The 27930-nt window shown below is 39.3% G+C and overlaps 1 protein-coding gene across 4 annotated transcripts in view; it reads left to right on the top strand.

Annotated features, from left to right (window-relative positions):
• Nucleotides 1–1457: 1457 nt before the first annotated feature.
• The window catches only part of PIGG (phosphatidylinositol glycan anchor biosynthesis class G), a 78204-nt gene continuing 51731 nt past the window's right edge, over nt 1458–27930 (top strand). The window contains exons 1-9 of one of the 4 annotated variants that reach the window (XM_059873245.1): nt 1599–1714; nt 4090–4213; nt 4919–5124; nt 6122–6331; nt 7829–8017; nt 9559–9697; nt 13251–13463; nt 21626–21843; nt 24260–24541. In XM_059873245.1, the coding sequence (XP_059729228.1) occupies nt 4921–5124; nt 6122–6331; nt 7829–8017; nt 9559–9697; nt 13251–13463; nt 21626–21843; nt 24260–24541 (1455 nt within the window). In that variant the 5' untranslated portion in view covers nt 1599–1714; nt 4090–4213; nt 4919–4920. Of the gene's footprint in view, nt 1715–4089; nt 4214–4918; nt 5125–6121; nt 6332–7828; nt 8018–9558; nt 9698–13250; nt 13464–21625; nt 21844–24259; nt 24542–27930 lie in introns of those variants that run through there. The other 3 variants (XM_059873244.1, XM_059873247.1, XM_059873246.1) reach the window with 3 other exon arrangements.

Raw genomic sequence — 27930 nt, 5'->3', positions numbered from 1 at the left:
TGAACCCACTCACACATGCTTCTCACATCACAGCAATTTGGCCGTGTGGCAGGTGTTGCAAAGCCCAGAAATAACAGCTGGCCAGTGAAACTGGCAGTAAAACCATAAATTGACCAACTGCAGCAGGAAAACGTTTCTCAAAGCACAGTACAATGCATTTAACCTGTGTTTTCCCAAAACAGATCATGCTTTGCGCTGAGGGAAAAGACCCAGTGGGAAAACCACCCTGGAGTCTGCTCACATGCTTCTTGCAGGGTCACACGGGAGCACAGGAACGCAGCTGTGGTGGCTGCAAACAGGTGCCATGCCAGCAGCAGACTGTGGCAGCGCGGCTTTGTCCCGAATGACCACAACGAGACACGTCCAGGTGTAGGTGGAAATGCAGCTTGCAGGGTGCTGTGCTTGGTAGGTGAGGTGCCGCCCACAGGTAAAGCCAAAGACTCGTGTACACTGCAGAAACAATTGCCACACAATTGCCACAATTGCGGGCCATACAGGAACTGCCTGGGTAGAAATGAGGAGCACTTTTCTTTGGGAGAAAGAAATTTTGAGGCTATCCTCCTATTTCAGTATACATAGCGGGACCAATATAAACTCGGCTTCAATTTGCACAGTGTCTTCGGTTTCCTTTTTCAGAAAATTTAAGTTTAAAACTTACTTCTCCTCATCTTCTGACATGATCTGCCTGCCGTAGTTCATTTTCATTCCAACGGAATGATTAAGAGATATCACTGTCCAGTTTTATTAAGAGGTGCGTGTTTGCGCGGGGAAAGATTCTGCGCGCCAAGCACCCGCAACAGCCACTGTCCAGGACTCTTTCCTCAGCTGCCACGCACTCTTTGCTGCAGCAATCCGTCAAACCTCCTGTCCGCTCCCGCCGGGGAACGCGGGCTCGGGGCTCGGGGCGGGATGAGGGGTTGGAACGCGGGGTAGGGGGTACCGTGCGGAGTTGGGTCGCAGGCGTGGGACGAGCGACCGGGATGCGGGATGGGCAAGCGGGGGCTGGAATGCAGAGACCGGTTGCGGAATGGGACGTGAGCCCCACAGGCGAATTGCTGAGATGGGACGACGAGCTCTGGGGGGAGTCTAGGAAGGGGGACGCGGGTGCAAGACGCAGGCCCGGAAGGAGGGTCCGGAAGCTGGAGGCGGAGGCCGGAGGCCGGAGGCGGGTCGAGAGGTGGGATGCGGAGGCCGGAGGCGGGTCCGGAGGCAGGCCGGAGGCGGGTCCGGAGGCGGGCCGAGAGGCGGGGTGCTGAGGTCGGAGGCGGGTCCGTGAGGAGGGTTGTGGGGGAGGAACGAGAGGCTGTACTTCCGGTTCGGTGTTGCTGTTACGCGCTCGCGGAGGGGCTGCCGGACCGCTGGCCAATAGCGAGGCTTGGCGGAAGCGCGCGGTGGTCGCTGGTTGGTGGGCGGCGGGCCGAAGGCGTGGCCGGCCGGGCGGGGCTGGCGCCCCGCAGGTGCCGCCCCGCAGAGCCGGCGTAGCGCCGGCCGGGCCGGGTCAGCTCGGGTTGGGTCGGGTCAGGTCGGTGTCGCTGTCGCCGGTGCCGAACCAAGATGCGGCTGCGCTCGGGGGTGTTCGCCTCCTCCTGCCTCCTCGTGCAGGCCTTGGGCGTCGCGCTGTTTCTCCGCGGCTTCTTCCCGGTGCCCGTCAGGTCCGTGCCCCGCAGAGAGGCCCGCGCGGACCCTCCCGCCGAGCCGGCCCCGCCCGGCCCAGGTAATGCGAGCAGCTGCCGGTCGCTCCCCGTCGGTCGGTGTCGCGGAACATCTTTCTGTAGCGCCCTCGTGTTTCCAGACCAGTTTCCCGAGTAGTTTAGAGCTTAACTGGTTTTCACATAGTTATAGGTCACAGGCAGGAGTACGTGCTCGCAGTCGAAAAGCCTCAAGTGTCAGCTGCCACTTTTTTGAAAGGTGTGTTTTCCTGTCGTTTTGTTTCCCTCTCCCTGACTCTGATGGAGCTGTGATACTCGGTCCTGTTCAGTGGCACGTTGTTTGCATTAAATGATGCCGCCTCAGCTAAAACGCCTCACGCTTTTTCTGTGATCATTCGCTGGCTGTGTTGTGCCCGAGATTCATTGTTTCTGTGGTGTTTTTGTGGCGTGTGAGTGTCTTAATGCCACCTCAGTGAGACTTTTAACACCTCAGTAGTGACAAAGCAACTGTAGTAATGCAGGTTGTGATATGTACAGTATTGCCATCCATCACTGTTTCTGTGAAATCACTGTTTTTGCAGGTCCTGCTCCATTCCAGAGCTGAAATTGTGAAACCAGAATTTTCAAGAATTTTTAAGGAGCCTGTAGAGGATGTGCTAATAAAGTAGTTGTCTTATATGTTCAGGCACAAATTGTATTAAAGTAATGTGAAGAGGACTGTGTACTTGAGGGACTGTTTTTCACCAGTTTGGAGCTTGTGGGATGAAACTTCAGGTTCGCTTGGCATCTGGATCAAGTTGTATTTTGCTCATGCAAAGCTCTTGATTGGGACACCAAGTTATGGTTTACTTTTTGGAGCAGGACTGCAAGTGCCAAACTGGATCCTTAGCTGCTTGATATTTACTGTTAATTGTTCTGAAGTGTGTGATGTTATGCTTGTAGGGACAGGCTTACTTAAATTGTGAGACACATTGGAGAGAACAGAAGGTTGTGTGGCTTAGAGTGGGGTGTGTTGGTATTGGTTAATCAGGAACACTGAAAGAATCTAATCTGGTAACAGACTAAATCTGGTTTCTACTGAAACTTGATTTTTAGCTGGAGTTTACCAAGACTATCACAGATATTTGGTAGGTTGCTGTGAGTGAAATATTGCATTCACATGTGATTATCAGCAGAAGACTAATGTAGAAGGAGACTTGTTTGGATGGGAAGGAGATGTCAGACAATTTGGTTTTGAAAGGACTGGTTTGTGTTGAAGAGTGGAAGTCTATGCCACAGGACTCTACAAGCAGTTTAAATTTCGGCATGTCATGAGCAAGCCTAGGTGTAGTAGGCAAAAATGGAGTGACAGTAGAAAAATACTTACTTTCTATAGTACTTGGTTACAATATGCTTGCAGAGTGATGTCTGGATGATAATGTCTAAAGGCAGGGTATTGCTTGCTAAACCATCATGCAGGAGGCTTTCAACCTACTTTAGACCAATTCAGAAAATAATATTTCTTCAGTGCTTCTAAAACTCCTGAATGTTTCAATTTGTTAGTCCTGACTGCTGTTGAGTGCATGCTGTCGTGTCTGTAAGAAGGCTGTGATACTGAATGCTTGCAGCACATTATTGTAGTAGGTTCTTGGTAGAGAACCTGTGGTTTTCTTCACATAAGTTTAGGTTCATTTAGAGTAACTGTTTTCTAAGTAACCCTGGCAGAGATAAATAAGCACACTGCATGCACTGCATGCAAGACTCGGACAATGTGTTGCTTTAGCTATCTTACAGTAGGTATTTTCACATGGCTTGTAAATGACTCCACATTCATTTGAACTTCTCAACACTTTGACCTGCTGATAAGTCACACCGCAGGAGGAAGTTAGGAGTAGGGCATATGTGTTTGTGATCAGAACATTTTTGGTGTCCAGCAAGATGTCTTGCACTAAGCAGAGGATAGGGGAAAGATGTAACTGACAGAACATCTGGTGGTGCCTTCTTGTTTTTCATGGAGAGCCAAAGCATACCTGATAAGCTGATAATTCAAGTCCCGAAAAAACCAAAATTATCAGTTTAATTAGGATTTCTTGCAGTCAGGATTTTGTGGTTGTTGAGATTTCCTTCTTCTCCCTGCTGTGCCCTCCTCCCCCATTTCCTGATGTGGAAAAATGACTAGCAGTAACTAATCTGTGAATGTCAGTTGGTTGATGCTTATCTGTGTACCCCAAAATAAAATTTCAGAGGTTGTTTTTGATGTTGCTGTGTTGGACACACCATTATCTGCAACCTGTCCAAATTGTCAACCACTTTTGCAGAAAAAAACCTTTACTCTAAAGGACTGTAAAACCCCTAATTTTATATAATGCATTTGCAGATCAACACGATGGTGTCTGGGTAGAGGCCTGTGGGTAGGATACATTCTGCTTCCATTTTGCCCTTCTGTGTTTTTTCCTGATAGAGAAATGAGACCTGTAGAGGTTGGAGAAAAATGCTGCTTAAGACCTGAATGTCACCATGTGGACCAAGTTCAGTGCAGATGAAGAGTTGCTGTGGCCAGAATTAAGTCCATGCAAGAGAAAGAGGTGGGCTTGAAGGCATGGAGTTGCCTACTACTGATGCACAGCAGCATTTTTCTGTATCCACCTATATGTTCAGGGAATTCTGGAATTGGATTTTGGCCCTGCAGCTGCTGTCACCGAACGAGCCAGTCATACAGTTGTCTACCTTGAAGGGAGTGAATGTGCATAAATCTATTTCATACAAGTTTCAGTGAAATTGTCTCTTTCTTTGTAATCTTCCTGTTATCTTACAGTGAGATTTCATACAGAGGCATTGTTTATGTTGTGATGTGCAAAATTGGGTATTAGCACAGGTGAATGCTATGCCTTTTTTCTAACAGAAGTTGTCTGTCAGGTACAATTAGCTCAGGTTTACTGAAGTAAAAAGAGAGAAGGTAGCAGCTATTCCTTCTTATTACTTTGAACACTTTCCATTTCAAAGCTTTTCTTTAGTTTTCTCAATTTCATGTCACACATTCCTTTCACATTGTGTTTTACTTCCTAAAGGTGGTATTGGAGTTGTTGTGTTATTCCTGTGCTGGATGGCTTGAAAACTCATCTTCTTCAGATTACTTCTCAGGTTTGCTGTTTGCAGCTTCTTGTTTCTGGGTGTAGAATTAATAAAGAAGTTGGAAGCACTCATTTATGTGATGAAGTTGTCCTTTAGCTTCTGTCTTGTCTTTGGTAATTTTTTTGATGACTTTTTTATGTCCTGTTTTTGTGGCTTAGGAATGGTTTCTAACTGGACCAAGATTCCTCCACCGCTTTTCAAAAAAGTTGTCATTGTGCTGATTGATGCTTTGAGAGATGATTTTGTGTTTGGATCCAAAGGTAAACAGTTCATGCCATATATTACTCAAGTTGTTGAAAAAGGGACTTCCTACAGTTTCATTGCTGAAGCCAAGCCACCCACTGTGACTATGCCTCGAATTAAGGTAAGTGGGATTTTTTTCTATTGTTTCATTGGAGAAGCTTTTGAAGTATGTTTTGTATGTGTTTTGTATGCTTGGAGTTGGCATAAAGGAAGTGTGTGGTGTTAGTGCAGCCTATGGCTGAATGTCTTTGCTGTAGTAGGGCGTGTGATAGACTCCTGATTTGCCATGGGCAAGAGGTTAAAGACAGGTAAGGCCCTAGTCCAGGCTTAAATGATTGATGTAGCCTTTTTATTTGTAATCATGGGAAAGTAGTAGTCTCTTAGTTGTCCAGTTTTCCCGTTGTCTTCTATCTAGGAACATTTCTATTGTATTTCTCTGTGTTCTTGTAACTTCTGAGAGAAAAGCCAGTTTAGTATAAAATTGTTTTGTCATAGAGCTGAAGAGCTTAAAAAGGAAATTCTGCCAAGTTCCAGGTAAGTAAAAGATGAATTACATTGGTGTCATCAAAATACTAGATCATCCAGGCTGGTAGATCTGAGTAACACCTCTGTGCACTGCTGAGTAACACCTCTGTGCACTGAAGAGGCTGAGGGAGTGATCATTGGTAGGTCAGTGCAGGAGAGTGAGGGAGACACAGTCTGGTAACACTTTACAGGTGGGCTTTGGTGCTTCTTCTAGAAGTTTCTTACTTACTGTTTTGAAGGTACTGTTGTTGTTAATGTTGAGTCAGTTTACTTACACCTAAATTGTCTTTTGGCGGTTTAATGACCAGCAAACATCAACCGTTTGTTTGGTGAAAAGACTGAAAGTCTTTTTTCTTTTGATTATTGAGACAATATTTTTACTTTCTGTAAAGCAGTTGTCACAGACATCAGCTAGCACTGTGTTGTGGCAGATGAGGTTATGTGGCAAGACAGCTTGTATTCTTTTACTTTGTAATATTTCCTTACCAAAAATATGATTTGTCTGCCATCTGGCTTATTCCTTCCTCCCATTGCTACTGTCTTCTGAGCACTGGAAATTTCCTGTTTAATGTGTCTCTTTTTTCTTTTATTAGGCTTTGATGACAGGTAGCATACCTGGTTTCATCGATGTTGTTGTGAACCTCAATTCTCCAGCTCTCTTAGATGACAATCTGATATGGCAGGCAAAAACAGCTGGGAAAAGAATAATATTTTATGGTGATGATACTTGGGTCAAATTGTTCCCAAAGCACTTTGTGGAATATGATGGAACAACATCGTTTTTTGTGTCAGACTTCACAGAGGTGAGAGGTTTTGTATGAACCCTAAGTTAAATGAAGTGAGTACAAACAGACAGTGTCAGTTTCTGAGAATGAGTGAGTAAAACTGCGCTTGTTCTGAAATATTCACCTGGCAATTAAGTAGAAATTGAATTTGTATGTCATTTTGGTGTGGGTGCTGTAAAGCTAAGCATTTGAATCCCTCATGCATCTGGTGTAGAGGGTGTTGGGATGATACAGTAAGCATCAATTTATCACTCTATAATTTAACTAAACGTGCCATTTTCTCACAAAACTTGTTGTGGTTGGAAGTTAGGCTAGTTGCTTTGTTTAAAAATTCTACTATCCACATTTTCAGGTTGCTATCAGATATTTTTAGTTAGTGCAATCTTTAAGAGGTCCATTAATATATTAGCTTGGTCTCTTAAAGGTATACTTTTATAGTATTGCATCACTTTTGTAATTGCAATGGGAGCAGTATTTCTTTATGTTGTAAAAGAGGGAGCATAGAAAGTAAGTGAAGCAAATTCTGATAATTCTTACTCTGGGCACATTAGAAAAGGAAATGCTTTGATAAGTTTACTTCATTTTTGAACCTTTATGATTTGTAAAACCTCAAGCCATTGACCTGCTGCTCCTGACTGAAGTATTTTATTATTTAAGGAAGTTAGAAAGGTCTAATGTGGATTGGAAGACATGTTTAATTGGTTATATTGATCAGACTTGCAAAAGCTTCTACCTGGAGTAAAAAGTACAAACGTTCTAGTAGATCTGTGGTTCTGTGGCTCCCTAACTCTTTATGCATTTATTATGCTGTCTTATTATAGTGTATTAAACACACAGCTTTTTATAGTTCTTTTGGTAGTTATATACAGACTCAGCAAAGTAGATTCACATGGAAAATATTGTAGGGATTTTTAATAACTGAAGAGAGTATATGCAACTAAAAATGTATTGTCAATCTAAGCAGGAAAACAGTTGAGTTAGGCTCCAAATAGTACTTTTCAAACAGTTTTTCTTTCTCGCTATATTGTCAGTTCTTTTACTCATAGAAAGTACCATCTTCTTGTGTTTGCACACTAGCAAAAATGGACTTGAGAGATTAGGGTTTGTTGTACCCCCGAGCCTCCCATCACTAAACTGAGATGTTTTGTTGTACTTGTGATATGATGTATCACATGTGAAGTGATAATCTGGAGTGTGCAGGGTGAAAGTGACTGAAAAGTTCTTGGGACAATTTTTAAAAGTTTCTGTGGAAGCTTGGCAACCAATTTGCCTTGTCTGCATGTAATCTGATGTGTCCGTACCAGAAAAGATTAAATGGGATGAAGAATCTGTTTTGTCAGACAAATATATTTGACTGCCTGACATTGAACTAATCAATTTTTTTTCTTATTAACATTGCGCATTTAATCTCATAAACTTCTATGGAATTTTCATGGATAGTATAGTTAATTTTTTTGTACTTTTTAAAAGAGGGAAGTTTTTTTTTACCTTATAGTTGTTTTCATTTTCTTTGAGGTTGACGATAATGTTACCAGACATTTGGATAGAGTGTTAAAGAGAGAAGACTGGGATCTCCTAATATTACATTACCTGGGGTTGGACCATATTGGTCATATGACTGGGCCAAACAGCCCATTAGTGGGACCAAAACTTCGTGAAATGGATAACATACTGAAGAAGATTCATGTTTCCCTTCTTTCAAAGGTAATACAGCTTCTTCTATTAGTTGTGGACTGACATTAAAATGCTTGCTGGTTGTTGTTGTTAGCTTCTTTATTCATAGACTAAAGTGTGTATTCTGTTCTTTGCTTTCCTGGGCTATTTCCCAGTGTAGCATCCAAGACAAGGATATGGTGGCTGACCTTAGTAACATCTGCTAACAGCCTCTTCTGGGCAGCTGTGGAAAATAACATCCCCTTGCTGTGTGGGAAGAGGAGAGGAATGCCTGCCAAAATTCTCTCATCACTTGTGAATTAAAATGGTTATTGGTGTGCTTTCTAGTAATGAAATTCTGCAGAAGGAGTAATGGGCATGTGTAGCTAATGGCTCTGATGTCCGGAATTGTGAAGGCCTAAATAATTATTAGATATTTGATAAATTCAAATGGAAGTGGTGGTCTTAATCTGCTTTTTTTTTTTTTAATGGTAAATGAGGCACATCTGAGTCTGTTTTTAGATTTGTAAATACTAGTTGTCACTTACCTAAGCAGTCTGCATACTGAAATACCAAGTCCTAGTTCCAGGTGGCCTGAAGCTCTTTTTATTGTTTGTTTTTGGCTACTGTAATTCAGAATACCTGATCGTGAAATTTAAATAATATTTTTAGTCAAGTGGATACTATGACATGAAAAGAAAGATTAAATCATGTGTGTGGAAGTTCTATGAATGTTACAGTTGTTTTGCAGCTTCTTAGTATCTTTGCTTTTGCCATTTATATACAAGCCTTTATCTCTGTTTTAAAATACAGACATAATAAAAGCACTTTATTTTTTGGATAGCATGTGTACTGGTAATAACTAGAGATGATACAAAAGTACTTTGTTGTTGAATACTGTTAATTTTCTGATGCTTTGATTCGTTAGCTCAAAATTCTTGGACAAGCCTCACCTAAGTTTCTGTTTCTCTTTATTCAGAAACATACACCTCATTCAACATCATTCTTCAACAATCGTTATCAATCAGTCTTCATTGACTGTCATGTTTAAATCCCAAATCAGCCAGATTTCAATCCCTAAAGCCCTTGGGAAACTACAGACTATTAGAAACGTGATTATTTTTTAATATTGAATTGATAGTATGTTAGTATTTACAATATTAATAATTTGGCATTTATATTAAAACATAGAGAAACAGAAGAAATGAAGAGGGGGAATATGTCTGTGTTAATGATGCTCTTCTGGGACTCCTGATTTTCTTCTCATGGTGTGATAGCCTTTATTTAATCTTCCAGAGAGTTTCTTGTAACTCTGTAAATTCAGAGTTTTTTAAAAAAGCTTTTTTTGAGCTTTTTTTTTTTTTTGTTAAGATACTGACAAGTGTATTAGATATGAATGTGCCTTACTTTTAAAAATTACTATTACTGAGTTACACTTAATTGCAGTGATCTCTTATTATCTGCCCCAGGGTGAGCACGTTTCAAGACTGAAGTTAATTTTGAGACATATGTTTGAAAGTGCTGAAGATAGTGAAATTATAGAAATGAATAGTGTTTGTATGGTAACTTAGATTTTTTTCTGTGATTTTCAGGAGGAAGCTTCTCTTCCCAATTTGTTAGTTGTTTGTGGGGATCATGGAATGTCTGAAACAGGCAGTCATGGTGGTTCTTCAGAAGGAGAAGTGCACACACCACTACTGTTTATCAGCTCTGCTTTTGGGAAGAGAAGTGGTAAGGATCAAAGAAGCATGATGATTTTTAGAACTGTATTAGTTTCAGATGGAATAGAGTTAATTTTCCACTTAGTGGTTGGTACAGGACTGTTTTCTGGATTCAGTATGAGAATAATGTTGATAACAGACTGGTGTTTCGGTGTTTACCATGAATTAAAGAGTTTTCTGTTTCTCATGCTCTGTCATTGAGCAGGTGCAAAAGGAGCCATTAAGGAGCAAGGACATCTAATCTGAACTGGCCAAAGGGATATTTCATACAATAGAACATGATCCCTAGTATATAAACTGGGGCTGCCAGTCACTGCCTGGGGATGGACTGCACATTGGTCAGCAAGGGGTGACAAATTTTATTGTGAATCACTTGTTTCTCTTGGGTTTTATTCTTCCCCCGTCTTCTTTTCATTACTATTATTAGTATAATATTTAATTTTCTTTCAATTATTAAACTGTTCTAGTCTCAACCCATGAGGTTTACCTTTTTCTCCTCCCCACCAGGATGGGGGGTGTGAGTGCGTGGTACTTGCTGTAAGGTTCCAGTAGATACCACTGCATAGTGTGCTCTAATAGGATGGGAACACTACTACTGTATATAACTGTAACAAGAATAGCAATAATAATTATGTGTAGATTAAAGTAGTTATTATTGTAAGTGAAAGCGGGGAGGGAGAGAAATAAAACCCAAGAGAAGCATGTGATGCATAATGCCATTGTTCACCACCTGCTGATTGGTGCCCAGCCCACCTTCAAGCAACATTCCATGGCCCCCATTCAACTCCCTCCAGTTTGTGTAATGGCTATGATGCTCTGTGGTTTGGAGTACTCCTTCAAGCAGTTCAGGTCAGCTGCTCCAACTGTCTTCCCTCCCAGCTTCTCATGCTTGCTGGCAGAGCACAGGAAGTGGAAAAGTTCTTGATTTAGTGTAAGCCAACAGCTAAAACATCAGTGTGTTATCAACATTATTCTCATACTGAATCCAAAACAGCTCCTGTATCAGATAGTAGGAAGAAAATTTGTCCCAGTTGAAACCAGGACAAGAACACACTGGCAACTCCTAATTTATATTATGCTAGAATTCTTTTTGAAAAGTGGTTTGTTTTACAGTTATTTGGGAAAGCCAATTCTGTGTGATCTAAAACTCTGGTTTCAGCCAAAGTCAGCATCTGTATCTCGGTGAAACTGAGAATCATGAATCAAGCTTTGTAACAAGTGAGAGAATTGTGTATTTCTGAGATAATGTCTTTTACAGCACTCTCCTATCCGAATGCTGAGCACTAATGAGATCTGTTGTCAGGATACTGGGCTAATGGTATCCAAAATCCTATTTGAAGTGGGTTAAAACAATCTTTCATGGCCAGAATATTTCCTTGGCCTCCATTCTTCCTTTCTGAGACAGCTAGGATAGAAGAATGAAAATTTCTCACACAGAGTCCCCCAGGAGGAGGAAGAAAGGCCTTGGGAGACTAGAGACCATTGGAAATAGGATTATTTTTTAACATTAAATTGATCTGACCCTTGAGGGAGGGTAAGAGGTGATGGCACTGATAACATGACTACTGATTGCTAAGTCTTAAGGATAGAATATGGACCATGAGTGTGTTTACTGTATAGGCTGGTTAATATAATTATTATTATATTAACCAGTCTATTTTATATAATTGACGTGAGTTCACATGATTCTGAAGCTGATTTTCTACTTGTAGGTAATGATAAAAATAAAAACCAGATAGTTAAAGGCAAGAGGCGATAAAGAAATGGAGTGGCAGAGAATCTTTAGTCTACTTTGTAGAGTTGTGCTTAAACAGACTCCTTGACTGAGTGGATCGGTAGAATGCAGTTATACCAGGAGTGAATATTTTCCTTAAAATAATACTCCCTTCTGCCTTTCGTTCTGCCACTTTTTCATCTCCATATGATTTCTTTTCTTCTAAAACCTGTGTGCAGAATCTTGATTTATTTATCTTGCTGGAGGTTCCTGCAGCACGGTAGAGGTAGATTTTCCTGTTGTTTGTAAAGTTGTTATCCAGCTGCAATAGAAAGCACTGCTTGAGGAGTCCTTGACCTCTTCTCAAGTCTGTAAACAAAACAAAGTCAAGAGTGGATCAAACTCTTGGCTAAATTTTTATTTTACGAATTTCCCTAGCATGTGTTGACAGCCAGGCCACAAGAGATTCTGTAAATGCAGTCTCCTATTCTCTGGAATTAGTTTCCATGAGGTTTAACCTGAATGAGCAGTTCTTACAATTCAGTGAAATGTATCTATTTACCTGTCTTTTGGGATAGCATTCGTGATTTCTAAAGCCTTTGTAAATATCCAGCAGTTTACTTTTCATTGGTACAGTAATCAGGATTCTAGTGACTGCTCCTTATGATCCTACTGTAAACAAAATGTACTGTGGTTAATTTGGTAGACCTCAAAATAGTAATCCTGTGGGTTTTTTACATTTAGTATGCTGTCAGAGTATCACTTGTATAGCCTTCTACAGAGATGTGTCACCCATGATTGGCTAAATGTGTTTGGGTAGTTTGGCTTTTTTTTACCAGTTAAGAACTTGCCTTTAAAGATAAAATCTGAAAACTGCTGATCTACAGGCACTCATGCAAAGAGGCTTTATGGATTATAGATGGCATTCTGTACGAGTTTGGGATTAATCAGAGCTAGATGAGAAATGAGGCAAATTTAATGCTCTTAAAAGCAGCCTTGAGAGGAATAAAGACTATATAGACTTCTTTCTATACTGCCTTTAAGTCAAAACACTCAATGTCTGAAGTTACAAAGAGGATGTCATAAGAGCATACAGAAAAACACAGTTACCTAACTAGTTCAGCATGAAAAGAAACAGCTGGCAAAACAATCTTAAACAGAAGGTTCCTTATGTTAATAAAATCATTCATGTCTGTAGATTTCTGTGGGACTGAAGGCTAATCCTGATAACTGCAGTAAGTTAATGGAATCTTACACAGGACCCTTTAAAAATCACTTGGTTTTCCTGCATGTAGCCATGGATTTGGAGCCTCAACATTCTTTACCTGATGTCTAATTCTGTTTTCCTAGCAACCTGATATTAATTAAATCTTGAGCTGTTGTCATTATATTGAGATGCTTCTGGAATGCTGTCAGCATTATTTTAGGTTCTCATTCTTTGTTCATATATTAAATTGGCTTACTGTAGTGCTTTCTATTATTTCTAATGTAAAAGTTATGAAACCCTCTTAGGATGTAGGCTGCAATTTGATATTAAGGTGATGTCCTGAACCATCTGTTTTCTTACTTCTACTTGTATAACATTTATTTTGTGTTTACAGTAGTTATTAGCTTTGAAGAGCGGTGCTGGCTAAGAATTTAATAAATATTGGATTTACAGCAGCAGAGGATAGCAGCTGAAAAAGATCAGTCAGCTCTCTGTAGACCACTTAAAATAGCTGATCTAACACCAATGAAACAATTTTGAAACTAATAAGGTGCCAGCTGTCTCTGGAGAAGTAGAATGGGCTTGTTATTGAAATACTTCTTTTCCTCTCTCTTTTTTTTCCCCTTTTTTTGTTCATTCTAGCTCCTCTAGCCCAACCTCAGCAAGTGCAGCAAACAGATTTAGCTAGCACACTGGCAATAGGTCTTGGCCTGCCAATTTCAAGAAACAGTGTTGGGAACCTTATATTGCCAGTTGTTGGAGGCAAGACAATGAGAGAACAGCTACGTTTTGTGCACTTGAATGGGTTCCAGCTTAGCAGATTGCTGCAAGAGAATACGCCTGCATATGAAAAAGGTAAATTAGCTAAAAAATGTAACTGATATGCTAAAAGAAGATTGTTTATAAACAGTTTGGACTTTTAAATTCAATAGTATGGCATTGCACTGCAAGCTAGCTATTCTTCTGAGAGCAGTATTCAGACCAGTTGTACTGAATTCAATCTTTACTGCAACCTACTTTGATACACTGCTCCTGAATACAGTTTTTTTAATGACTGCTAATATTCCTAGTTGGCAAAAGAGCAAAAATAATGATGGAGTAAGATTAAAGTAAAACTGCCAGTGTAGTTAAATCTCAGTGGTTTCATAACTGCTCTTTGTGAGGTGTTCTATATAGGGCACTGACTCTGAGCTATTTGGAGAATTAACTCAATGGACTGAATTGTCTAGTTTAAATAAAAAGATGCTTCAAGTAAAGTTGGGAGATAATTTAGGGTAAGTTATCTTTTTATTTCATTTTTATGTATTTACTTGGAATGAGAACCTAGAGAACTGTATATTAAAAATGCATGGGGGGGATGTGTGTGTGTATTTGGAGGAAAGAATAAAAAACAAGCAGAAAAACCAAACCTAGCAAAATGTGATATTTCATTAGGAGGCATGATACAAACTGCAGTATCAATAATGAATAATTATTATGATAATTTTGTGAAAAAAATTGAGACAGAGGGTGAAGGAGAATATTTTACCATTGACATTAGAAAATGTTGTCTTAAAGTGACTGTGAAGCTTGTCAATTGATTTGTAATCTGTTGAATTATTAAAATAACTAGATGAGAATGCAGAGCTGTTGTACTGCTAGGAATAATTAAAGTGGATAGCAGTGTAGATTTTAGCAAAATGATTGTTCTAGGTCAAGAATCAATTATCTTTCAACATCACAGCTTCTAATCATAATTAAACCTTGTCCAGGAGTCTCAACAGAACAAATTCTGCTTGTAGCACCAACATGCCTATAGCAGGACCCATGCTCCATCTCTTCTGACATTTTTTTTCTGCACAGATTTCTTCACTTAACCCAATTGTGTCAAGTGAGGAACTTGCCCTGTTGAGGGGTTTCAGGATATGACTGTGTTGCTGAAAATACCATCACAAAACTCCATCTGACAGTATTTCTGCAAACACTGATGAAGCAGGCTGGAGTTTCTACCAGCTTCTTGTTTATATCTTCATTTTTGTTTTATTTATTTATTTTTTTTTGTCTGGGAACAGCTTAATTTCAACTTGTTGCTTTCATCAGAGAAATTAAAGTCAAAATTGCTGAGGATAAAAATGTGAGAATTTTTTATGGTGCTTGCTTGTGACTGTAAACTTATTAGAGGTGCAACCATACTGGAAAGAGTTTGGGAGGCAAAGCAACCACCAATGACTTTTTCTCCTTTCAGTAATTGAAAGTCTCAATAACATGGTGGAAATCTAGCTCAAAGTCATGGTAGCTTTTTTTACAGAGACTTAATGTCAATTTCCCCTGTTTCTATTGACTTCTTAGAGGGGGTTTTGTTTTTCTTTGAGTGTCCTAGGTGTGCAAGGCTATAGGTTAATGCTTTGGTCTGTTCAGTTAAAACTGCCTGGGAAGTAGTAGGTTCTGTTTGTTTAGTGTTGTTTGAATGATGTGGATACTTCAGGCCTTGAAGCACTAAAGACACTGTCACTAACTCAGTGACTAATATATGTAACTCAAGAGCATGCATGGATGGCCATTTGTTTTGCATGGCTTTCAAGTGATGATAAATGCCATCCCACTATCCCACTACCGGGACATACATATCTATCAGGATTTCCCTAGAAGGAGGTTACCTTGCAGAGAAGTTACTATATTCAGTAATCTGATTCATGTTCAAGAAGGTTGCCAGCTTTTTAGAAAAGGTAAAAAGGAGGATCCTGGGAACTGCTTAACCAGTCATCCTCACCTCTGTACTTGGTAAGATTACAAAACAGATCTTTCTGGAAGATGTATGAAAACATGTGGAAGACAAAAAGGTTATTGGAAATTACTGACACTACTTTGCCGTGGGCAAATTGTGCTTGGCTAATTTGGTGTCCTTCTATGATAGAATAAATGCATCAGTGAACAAAAGATGTGTCGTCTACTTAGACTTCTATAAGGCCTTTGGTAAGGCCTCCCTGAACATTCGTGCTGCTGTTGTTAGAGTGATATGGTTTGGCAAATGGACTCTGTAATAAATAAGAAATTGGCTGCATGTCTATAAAATCGGTGGCTTAATGTGTAATTGGAAACCAATAATGAGTGGTGATATAGCACAAGATGTCTCCATTAATAGTGCTGGCAATGAACGAGGTAATCTTAAAAGCAACTTCCAGCCTGAATAATTCTACAATTCTAAGATTGTAAGTTTGGAATGGAATGTGAGGAGGGAAAAATTATCTTTGTGTGAGAGAGTGGTCACAGGCACGTAGCTGTTCCTGGGAGTGAATGATGAAGTAGTTGAGAACTTCTGGGTCAGGATTAGTGCACAGATCAACATGGGCAGTATTTTATGGGCGTCTAGGGCAGACAGTTGAATTGTAAGGAATTCGTAGCTTTTCAGACAAAATAGAGGAGGTCTTATTTTCACCATCCATGGTCCTCATGTGGTGCTTCAGCCATCCTGTTGCATTTCAGGCTAGATAACTGGATAGTGAGATGGACTGAAAAGTGGCTCACCTGCTGGGTTCATGTGAATGTGATCAGCAGCACAAAGTCCCCCTGAAGGCTACTGTGATCAACAACAGGGCTTGACTCAAGCCAGAAATATTCAACATCTTCATCAATGATCTGGCCAGTGGGACAAAGTGGCATCTCAGCAAGGGAAGGACACAACAGAAATCTGGGAGAAGTGCTTTATGTAGTAGGTGGGTCTCCTGCCGCTCCGAAGCACTTTGACAGGCTGGAGAAATGGGCTGACAGGAACCTCTTAAGCTTCAGGAAAAGGAAATGCCAAATCCTACACCTGGAAGAAGTAATCCCAATGTATCATAGCAGATTGGGTTTTGACTGACTGGAGACAGCTGGAAGAAACACCACGGGGTGACTGGGAACACCAAGGTGAATATCAGGCAGCAGAGCACCCTCTTGAAAGGAAAGGTAATAGCATTCAAGGTGGCATTAGGAAGACAGTCATCAGCTGGTCAATCCTGCTTCTTGTATCAGCTGTGGTGAGCGGGCATCAGGAGTCTTGGGTCTGATGCTGGGCTTCTCAGTACCATAATTTAGTGGCTATAACCTAGAAAGTGCAGTGCATGGTCATGAAGGAGTGAGGGGGTTGGAACGTCTGTTATACAAGGAGGGGCTGAGGGTGCTAGGACTGATTAGGAGGGGTCTTATCCATGGAGGTAATATATGATGGGAGGGAATAAACAAGATGGGACCAGGGTCTAATTGGTGGTCCTCACAAAAAATTTGGAGGAAACGTTTTTAGGTGAGATTTGTCAAACACTGGAATGAGTTGGCAATAGAGGTTGTGGAGGCTTCATACCTGTAAACATTCAAGACCTGACTAGACACAGATCTGATCAATCTTCTTTAACTCACCCTACTCAGAACCTTTTAATCTGTATTTGTAGAACATCTGAACACTCATCAGAGTTGTGCTGAGAGGTCTTGGGCTGTATAATTTCTGAATTCCACAGACAAGGTCTTCTGCCAGGTTTTTTTGAGTGAAAGAAACCCCGAAAGATAGTTGGAGTCAGCTGGACATCACTTGCATTTGCTTAGCTGGGCATCACTCATATTGAAACTGCTGCTGCAGTTTCGAGCTTTCCAATGTGGATTCTCCTCTAGTAACAACTAGTGGATCAAAACATTTCACGTCAATGCTAAGAGAAATGCTGCCTGTGACTGGAACTTCAGTTTAAAGTGAAAGATATACTTGAAAATGCTTGCAAGGATAGCATAAGCCTTGTTGTTTAAAAAAAAAATATATATTTTTGACTCGTGAGGTCAAAACCAGTAAGCTCTGCTGAAGGGGAAAACATGGCATTCCTGTCCCGTCCTGTAATTTACAGCACAGGGATTAGAGCACCAGCTGTTGGGACCATGAGGATGATGACTGAGTCAGGAAAAGACTCACCCATTTTAAGCTATATCATAGAATGTACATTCAGTTTTAGTGGAATATTAGTTTCCTTCTTAACACAGTGAGATGAAGTCAGCTGTCAGTTGAGTTGAATTGCTGTCAGATAGGAAGGCAGAATGATTTTAACAAGCTATTTCATATGGAAGCCATAGATTTCCCTGAATTCAGCTGCTCCAATGTTAAGAGCAAACTGTAATAGTATACAAGAATTTCTTTTCATCTTCAAGTGTGTTTTAAATATATCTGTTAATAAATAAAGAGCAGATTGAAGGCAGGTCAGTAACGTTTCCCCTCCGCCATGTTTGTTCATATAAACACGCATTTTCAAACTAAGAGGTTGCACAACATTTAATGGGACTTGGACTTCGCTTTATTGAGGTTCAAAAGAACCCTCACACTTAAACATATCATCAAGTAAATTAAATTTTATATGAGAAACTTGAAGGTTGTTTAAGGGCTTTATTATTTAAAACAAATATTTTTGAAACATGCTAATAAATTTAATGTGAGGCATGAGGTTTTCTTTTGATAGGTGTGGATACATGCAGCTAAAGAAAAAGTCTGAAAGAGGGGAATAAAAATAGCCACCAAAAATTAAAAAGCTGAAAGACGAATTTTCTAAAAACACACTTTGGGTTTTTGATCAAGTTCATACCTCAATCTAAGATAGGCAGCCCTAGGTATCTTGCAATACTTTCCTCTGAACTTCTGAACTTCTGAACATGTAGTTGAATGATAAATTAGGACCTCTTCTTTGAAAGATATTTTACAGTGGAATGAAGAGTCATGCTGGAGAGGAAGTTGGCTAGTGTTATTAAAATGAGTGTAAGCTTTTAAATTTGGGACTGATCCTCAACTTTTATTAGATTAAAATAATTTGACTTTTACTGGGACATGTATATATTGAAACTGGACAAGTCACTTTTACATTATTCATTCTTTCTTATAACTTTTTTAAAATGATTGCTGCCTGTGACTGGAACTAAGTGAAATTTTTGTCAAACAGATGCTTGCAAAGCTTATCCATCTGGTTGTGATAAGATGGTAGTGAGGCTGAAGCACAAATTGTTAATGTAATACTATGCAAGTAAAACATTGCCAGTGCTTTGTGAAATGTGCAGCTGGGCAAGCTTTCTTTGGATTTTGCTTCAATTTTGACTTGTTTTATAAGTATCCCATATGGGAGTGACTTGCCAATGTTACCTGCCTGTTACAAAAATGCTTCTCCAATGAATTAATGCCCATGACCTTTATTGTTTTATGCCTTCTGCATATAAATGTGCCACTGAACCAATATAACTGGAGTTCTCCAATGAAGTTTGGCAGCCATGGTCTTTTATTACCATCTGAAAGATCTTTAAATCATTCATTCATGAGAGTTTGGCTACAATCTATTTCATAGCACGGACACAATGGTTTTGGTGGGCAGTTATCATGGAAAGGAGTAGATGAGAATGAAATAAAAATGCTAAAGGGGCTGAAGAGGGAGACTAGTGAAGAAGCAGGAAAAGAGAGCAGAACAGGAGCAGAAGATGTGGAAGGAATTTATGTTTCAAAATATAGCTTGAACTCATTTCAGTCTTCTATATAATGAAAATGTGTCATGTCAAATCTCAGTTTGATTAAAGCCCTTTTTAGATGATCCTTTATGGATGTCCTCACACGTATGAATATTTAACACTTATTTCAAATATACTGAATGAGAAACTTTACAGGGAATTTAAAAGAATTACAGGAAGGAAATTAAATCCTCTGTGTACACTGGCAGCTATCTTGATATGCAGGTGTTTACTGCTGGCAGGATTGTGCTTTCTGGCAGATCCCTGCAAGATAGCAGGGTTAGCATGCCTTGGAGTCTGCTAGAAGTCTTTGGAAAAACAGACTGGACATTTTGAGTTAAACATTGCCTTTTAAAATTCTCACCTTGAATTCAACCCACAGTAGATGATGAAATGTCTTGTATGGTAAGAGACTTGCAAATAGTAAATACAATTCTTTCGTGACTATATGAATTGAGAATAGAAATATTTCATTCAGCTTCATTCACTTGAATTTAAATTTAAAATGTTTCTAGATTTAATAGTGCACTTTTGCTAAAAAGGGTTAAAAAAAAACCAAACTGTTTTTTTTTTCCAAGTAGAATACACTATTCATCTACAAGGAGTGAGAAAGAAATGCAACTTAAGTCACCAAAGTTATTTCACTCATTGTTTTAACCTTTCTTGTCTGACACTGTTCAGCAAATGTTTCACCCTTCTTTCAGCTAAAAAGGGAAGAACTGCCTTTTATATAAAATTTCCAAATTGTCCTTTTGTACTTAAATTATCATTACCTTTCAAGTCAAATTGTAAGGAAATAGCAATTACTATTAGTGTGAAGTGAAATTAAGCATCTATTTTTCAGAAAAAATGCAGATAAATGTGAATATTCATGCATAGCATAAGTTTCAGTGAGATACAACTTTCTGAAAATTACACTCTTGCTTTCCATGTGTTATCAACTGAATTTGTATTGTGAATGCATACTGTATTCAATGATCGGTATTTGAGAAGCAGAATCACAGATTAGGTAAAATAGGACGGGATCACTGCAGGTTATCTAGTCCAACCACCCTGCTCAAGCAGGATCCCCTATAGCACATTACTCAGGAATGTGTCCAGACAACTCTTGCATATCTTCAAGAAAAGGGCTCTGTGACCTCAAGATGCAACCTGTTCCAGTGCTCAGCTGCCCACAGAGTAAAAAAAGTTCTTCTTCATGTTTAGGTAGAACTTCCTGTGTTCCTGTGTTGTCTCTTGTCAACAGGCAGACTCCTGCCTGTTGCTGGGCACCATGGAGAAGAGCGTGGCTCCATCCTCTTGACACCCTCCTTTCAGATACTTAAAGACATTGATGAAGTCCCCTCTCAGCCATCTCTTCTTGAAGATGAACAGGCCCAGCTCCCTCAGCCTTTCTTTGTAGAAGAGATGCTTCAGTCCCCTCATCATGTTTGTTGCCCTCCACTGGACCTGCTTCAGGAGTTCCACGTCTCCCTTGTCCTGAGGAGCCCAGAACTGGGCACAGCATTCCAGATGTGCTTCTCTGGGGCTGAGCAGAGGGACAGGGTCACCTCCCTCAACCTGCTGGCAATGCTCTCCGTAATGCACCCCAGGATCCCACTGGCCTTACTGGCCCCCAGGACACCGCTGGCTCATGGACAGCTTGTTGTCCACCAGGATCCCCGGTCCTTCTCCACAGAGCTGCTTCCCAGCAGGTCACCCCCAGCCTGTGCTGCTGCCTGGGGTTGTTCCTCCCCAGGTGCAGGACCCTGCACTTGCTGTGTTGAATTTCAGGTGTTTCTTCTCTTCCTATCCCTCCAGCCTGTCATGGTACTTCTGAAGGGCTGCACATCCCTCTCATGCTCAAACCATGACACCACCCCCTCAGCTTTGTGTCATTAGGGAACTTGCTTACAGGAGGCCTCTGTGCCTTCATCCAAGTCGTTGGTGAATAAATTAAACTTCTTTGGACCCAATGTCGACCCTTAGGGAGCGCTACTACTAACAGGCCTCCAACCAGATAGACTTTACACTGCTGATTAAAACCCTCTGAGCTCTGCCTTTCTTTTAGTTGTCGGTCCACCTTCACCATCCACTCATCCAGCCCATGCTACTGGCTGATATGGTGCGTGTTTGTTATCTTCTTTGGTGTTTTCCCTAGACATCAGCTATTTGATCATTTCCTACTTAGCTTATACAATGTGTTCTGGATAATGAATAGTTCTGGTGGACAGCATTACTTTCTTCCCCTCTGCAGTATCTGAAGCATTTGAATTGTTTGTCCTGGAAACATTTTGTAAAAATGAATGGTTATTTTAATAAGTTTGTCAATTGTTAGAGATCTTGACAGTTTATTAGGTTAGAATTAATTGCTTTTATTCCAAGTAACTGGGATTGCTGCAGAAAGATAGTGTAATTTTGTACCTGTGAAAAAATTTTCAACTGCCATAGCAATTATATATTTTTATACATTATACAAGCAAATATAAAAATATGATCACATCTCCAAGTAATCTTTGTTCATGGACCCTCTTGCTTCTTTTCTTTTCTTTCCTTCTCTACAGATCCTGGATATGAACATTTTAAGATAGCAGAAAAATCCCATGGTAATTGGATCAAACTGTATTTAGAGGGGAATAATTCAGAAATACTCTTAAATCTTGGCAAGAAGGTCCTGAAGCAATACTTAGAGGCCCTTAAGACATTGAGTTCTTCATTAAGCAAGCAAGTGGCACAATATGACATGTATTCGATGATGGTGGGGACTGTGATCATTATGGAGGTATGAAAATAGATCTTTTCTGTGTAAAAGTTGAGTGCACAAAAGTAAAGTGTCTTGGTGTTGGATATGTAATGTATACACTTACTAGTCTTTAAAATTACTGAATATGGGTTCTTAGGATTGGCTGACATTCTGCTTGCATAAGATTAATACTCTTTTTAAAGTAAAATCTGGCCTTTAAAATGACTCAAGCGTGCTTTTGATATGAATTCCTTACGTTTTAGTGTATCTAGTTACAGTAGATATGCAGATGTGCTACAACTTCAATTACTCCCGTATTAGTTAGCCTTCTATTTTTGAGTGACTTCACTGCATTAGGAAAAAGAGCCTGGCAAGTAAATCCCTAGTGGTTCCTCTTTATCTAATATCAAGTATTGCTGCTCCAAACAGGCAATCCCTTATATGGGAAATTCTCACAGTTCCAAGAATTGTTGCTTGTACTGATAGATTAAGAGCTCTGAAATAAATACTTGCTGTAGGGTTACCTCTTCATATCTCCTGTAGCTACAAGGATAAGGTATACTGTATCTTTAATTTTAAGTGGATCTCTCCAAGTGATGTTTTGGGGAAAATTCAAGTACTGGGTCTCCTTTGTCCTGGCAGGGCTGTGTGCCTTGTTTCCCATGCACTGCTCTCTGCATACAGAGTGCTTCTGAAATGGCTTTCTGGTAGACTGCTCAGTGGGGTTAGTCACTCTGCTGATCACTTCACAGGAATGAGTTCCACGGTGCCCTTGGGTAGATGGGATGGTAGGTTCTGTTCCTGCTCTACAGATGGAAGATCTGGAGGTGGACAAAGTTCAGTGCAAAGCTGAAGGTGCATATCTTTCTTTGTTCCTTTTTTTCAGAACCTGTGCATTCAAGTTGTTGACAGTTACTTTAGATCTGAACCACTGGATTTTTTTTCTTTTTTTTTTTTTTGACTGCAGTTGTAGGTGCTTACTATTTCTCGGAAACAAATCTTAGGTATTACACGCAATCAGTCTTCATCAAAGAAGTGTGCAGCTACTAACCACAGAAATTTTTGTTGAGAACTGTATGCTCAGTGTAGCTGTACGACTCCAGCAGAATGGCTGGAGTTATTTCTTTTCTCCAGTGCAACACTAAAGAAACTGCCTTGCTCTCCAAAATGTTTTTGTCTTGATATCGATTTTCCACCTACACTGAATAAATAAGAGTAGAGAAACTCAGATGTCTCTTCAAACTACACTATGTTATAAATGCCATTTATCCTGTATTTCAGATGAGGAGAATACCTCTGAGATGTGAACTGATAACAGTGCATTTGTTCAAAAGACCTAAATTTAGTTTAGTAGATACCTACAGTTTGAGCGTTTTCCTGCCATGAGTGTTGTTTTGGTTTTAATTTTAAGTGATGGACTAGATGTAAGACTTAAGCCAGTGTGACACTCAAAACTGCATATTTTCATAACCAAATGAAATATGCAGTAGAATATGAAGAAACAGCAGACTATTGCAAAGCTTTTTTTGGTCTACTATGTCTTACTGTAGTGTGGGAAAAATTTTAGGCATAGGTCTTTGCAAGAGACAGTGAAAGATTACAGGTTGGCAGTGGTCTGCTATAGTTGTTTTTGTTTTGATTTGTTTTAATCTTGCCCTGGCTGATTGAGGTCAGTCTAGTCCTAGCTCCATCTCTGCAGTTTGCAAACATTTTAGTGTGTGGCTGAAATTTCCCACTTTTTGGTAAAGGTTTGTATATGAGTAGCAGAAAGTTTCTTTGTGTTGTTCATCTCTGCTGCCACAGTTATGTAAGAGAAAACTTCAAATTCTGCTTGATCTGTGTGCAGGTCAGAGCAAAGTAAAAGTAAAACCAATAAATTCAACTAATAAGGAGAGATACAAGAAGTAAATACTGGGAGAATTCATAAGCTAGAAATTCAGCATACACTTGTGCGATGGTGTGAGAACTTCCCCTCATTTGGTAAGCTATTTAGCTCAGCAGGATCTCATGAATATGTATTTCTCATACAGGAAATAAATTGCCTTTGACAGAGTGTATTAACTTCAGGCATTTACAGGTGAAAAACAATGGGTCAAATTTGTTTGCTTAGGAACTGTTTTGATACTGGGAGTTCAAAATCTTTTACAGGGAATGAAGGTCATACATATCATTGGTTACCACAGGTGAAGAGGCAAATGATGATTTATTAAACTTGGGAACTTGTGTGTTTAAGCCCTTAATAAATGAAAATACAATATTGGGTTCTCCCATTTATATGTTAATATCTCACTGGGGGAAAAGAAATCCAACATAATTCTTCACAGGTTTTTTTTGATAAAGTATGCATATTAGCAGAGTGACATGGATGACGACAGCATGATTTTTTGTGTGAATTCTTACTGTATGCTTTAGCTAACCCCAATTTTAAAGTATTAATTCTCTTTTTTTTTCCTAGGTTCTGATACTGCTTTTGCTCAGTGTTCCAAAAGCCTTGAGCAGGCAGGCAGAATTTGAAGTGCCCCTCTCCCCTCCGCTGTTCTCTCTGCTGTTTTACTTGATGTGTCTGATGTTGTGTGCTGTTCATGTCATTATATGCACATCAGCAGAAAGTTTGTGCTATTTCTGCAGTATGTCCTGGTTAACAGCAGTTGGAGTGATGATGATGATTTCTGCACTCATGTGTGGTATTTTATCTGCAATTGCAAAGATCTTAGAGAATTACAGACTTCCACCAAAGGTGAGAACGTGTGTTAATTATGGTTCAAAATGTTATGTCTTTCATATCCTGTGTTTCATATACTGTCTTCTATCTTTCATAATATTGTCAGTGAAAGTTTTCTTTGCTCTGTGTATGTTTAAAGAAATTCTTACTTGTAATGTAATATGAATATGTATTATTTTTTAAAATTGTACTGAAATGTGTTGCTGTCCCTGTGGCATGATACTAACCTGCTGAAGATCTAATAAGTGCTTTTTTTGACATGATTTGAAGAATTTTTGAAAATACTTTACAGTATTTTTTGCTTGACTTTATGAGATTGGAAACAGTTATGCCTTGTACAAATCCTATGCTTTTACATAGTTAGGTTTCACAATTGCAATTAAAGCAAGATGTGTAATACTTTACAACAATGTGAACAAAGGAAAAGTGATGATACAGCAGACAGTAATGCTCTAAGAAGAATATACTTTTCCAGTATACCTTTTCTTGTATTGGTGTTAGTAATGTTTGGAGGTTTTTTTTTAAATAGTTTTGAAAGTGCAAGAGGGAGATAATTTAATCTGTCTTTTGTACTTTTTAAGCTTAAGAAATAGAGTTTTTTAAAATCTTTGGAGTTTTTGAAGTGTTCTCAGTGCGAGGTGTTACCTTCTGTATGTTACTTGATGAGTTTTATTTTTTATGTTCAGTAGAATACAGGTAATTCCAAAGAAAGAGAATTTGCAATGTCTTTTCTTCCACTGTGAAACTTAGGGTGCCAAGAGCTGTCAGTCACACCATAAAATCAGCTTCTAGCTGTTTTTTCTACTGCTTGTTAGTCATATTTTTCAAAGGTCTCTGATGTTCAATAGCTTCACTGCTCATAGTACTCCATTTGATGGTGCAGCCTCTGTGCAGTACAGTCCTTCATCAGTCTGTTTCATAGAATCAAGCTTGGAGGTATAGTACCTTTTTTTTAAATGTCTGACAAAATACGGCAAGTACATTGCTTTTATGATATGACAGCATGCTCTATCAAGGAAAACAGCAAGCTTTCCAACTTGAAGAAACATTTTGTAACAGCTGTATTTCTTACAATTCAGAAAATTCAGAATTCCTGAGTAAAGATTGATTTTGCACTCTGTGCAGATATATGCTGTAATTAATGAGTGTAGATTTAAATCTAAATTATTATAAGTAGGGTTGCTAATGTATTTTATTCAAACTAAGATTATAATTTTGTTTCCATAATTTCTGACTAGGTTTTTTTTTCCTTAGAAAAAGAAGAAAAATATAATCTTGAAATAATTATTAATGCTTCAGTGTAGAAATCTCCCATGTACTTGGTGTGCAACGACAAACACAACTATGAAAGACAAACTTGTTTTTCATCTTGTTACTGGTTTTTCTAATTTTAGTAAACAGTAGAAATCTAAATACGATGGATTTTGTGGATCTGCATAAAATTTACATACATGCCACTTCAATAGCATGAAGAGAGCAATTACAACAGGTGATAGATTTCTTCTCCAGGTGGATAGTCTCAAAGAATCACAGAATGATAGAATGGTCTGGGTTGGAGGGGATAGAAAAGACCATCCAGTTCCAAATCCCTTCCATGGGCAGGGACACCTTCCACTATACCAGGCTGCTCAGAACTCTCTCTAGCTTGACCCTGACAGGGCATCCACAGCTTCTCTGGGCAACCTATCTCACTACCCTCAGATCATCTGCTTCAAGTTATAATAAACAAATGAGATTTTCAGCAATGTTTTCTAGGTTTGTTTGTATGTTTGTTTTTCAGAGCTGGGGCAGATAGAAATAAAAAATACTGGATTCTCTGTCCCAGGCTGGTGATCATATTCCTACCTGAGATATATCTGAAAATGTGGAAGCTTTAAGTATATCTTATGAAGTTTAGGCAATAGTAATTCTGGTTGGGCAGGCATGACTTTGTATTCAGACCATTAGATATACATTTTTGTCATACTGTCTTCACTCCTATTCCATAGGGGACTGAATTACTGGATGTATCTCATTGCATCAGTCAGGGAGGCTTTGCTGTCTGTCTCTGTTGAAGTTCCAAACAAAGCTTGAAATATTTCTTGGGTTTAGTTAGTATGTGCCTTCATTCCAGATATTTGTAAAAGCAGTGACTTGGTTCTGAATAACATTTTTGCCAGTCTCAAGGCTGTTTTAGAATGATATGGTGGGGGTTTTTTGGGTCTCCTTAGACAAATCCAGAGTCTGGAGAAGGTGAAAGAAGCAGTGTATGGATCTGGTGCTGCTTGTAATGCAGATGTGTTCCAAACATTCATCTCCATCTTTCATCCCCTTTCCAGTAGAATACCTAGGTTTTGGGGGAGAAATGGGTTGTTTTCATATGCCATCTGTTGATCTCAAGGGGCCTTCTGTGTGTTGTATCACTTATGCTAAAATATCTCTGAATCCAAGTGTTTTGTAACACGTGCATCTCCACATTGTGAATCTGCCTGTGGAGTCCACTTCTGAAAGAATTCTGAAACCCTCGTCTTTTGATGATGGGAGTAGAATCCTGAATCTTGGCCTTTCTGGTTAAAAAAAAAGCTAAAAAGCCTTTTCTAAGCTCAAGCTATACGATAAAATGTAGGTATTCTGAAAATAATTAAGAAAAGCTCTCCTGTTAATGGCTTCAGAGCTTTTTTCCTTCAAATTGTTTCCGTTCTCTTCTAAAGATTTCTCTGAAGTGCTTCTCATTTGTAATGCTTTTTTTTCCCCACTGTGGCTGAATATAGAAACTGATTACCAAGTTCATGAATTTTCTGAAGACCAGTGCAGGCAGTGTTAGCATCTGCTTCCTGACGGTTATTTATAGATTCTGATTGCTGTGTTTCTAGCAGAACCAGTCTCTTCTTTTAGCAATACTTCAGGCTTTAAATAGTTCCGCAGCCCTTTATGAATTCCAGAAAATCATTAAAAATTGTAACTTCTTGTTCATAGTTTCACTGTAATTGCTTAGTAGTTGATTTAAGCATGGTATTTACTACTACTACTAATTATGGGGGGTTTTTTTCCCCTGTTTCTGATAGAAATAAAAACTAACCATTTTTTGCAACTAGAATACTGAAGTTAAGGCTTGTCAAGTAGAGGTCTGGAGAATTTTCATTATGCAGAATTATAGTGGGTTTTTATCACATCTACAAAAATGTCCTTCTTTCAGTTTATTTTAAAGCACCTGTTCATTTAACAGTACTTTTAATTTTCCTCTTTTTTTTTTTTTTTTTTTTAATATTCTTGATGAATTGAACAATGTTATATTTTTATGTAATTGTACCTAAAATATTTTTGGCATTTTCTGACTTGGGGAGCAAAGAGCTGATTGAGTGGTGGCTTTAACAGGTAGCGTTAAATAAAAATTATCCCAGAATGCTGTGAAAATGTAGGAGCAA

The sequence above is a fragment of the Haemorhous mexicanus genome, chromosome Z (genome assembly GCF_027477595.1).
Source record: "Haemorhous mexicanus isolate bHaeMex1 chromosome Z, bHaeMex1.pri, whole genome shotgun sequence".
Lineage (NCBI taxonomy): Eukaryota > Metazoa > Chordata > Aves > Passeriformes > Fringillidae > Haemorhous > Haemorhous mexicanus.
This window is presented reverse-complemented; position numbering and strand designations above follow the sequence as displayed.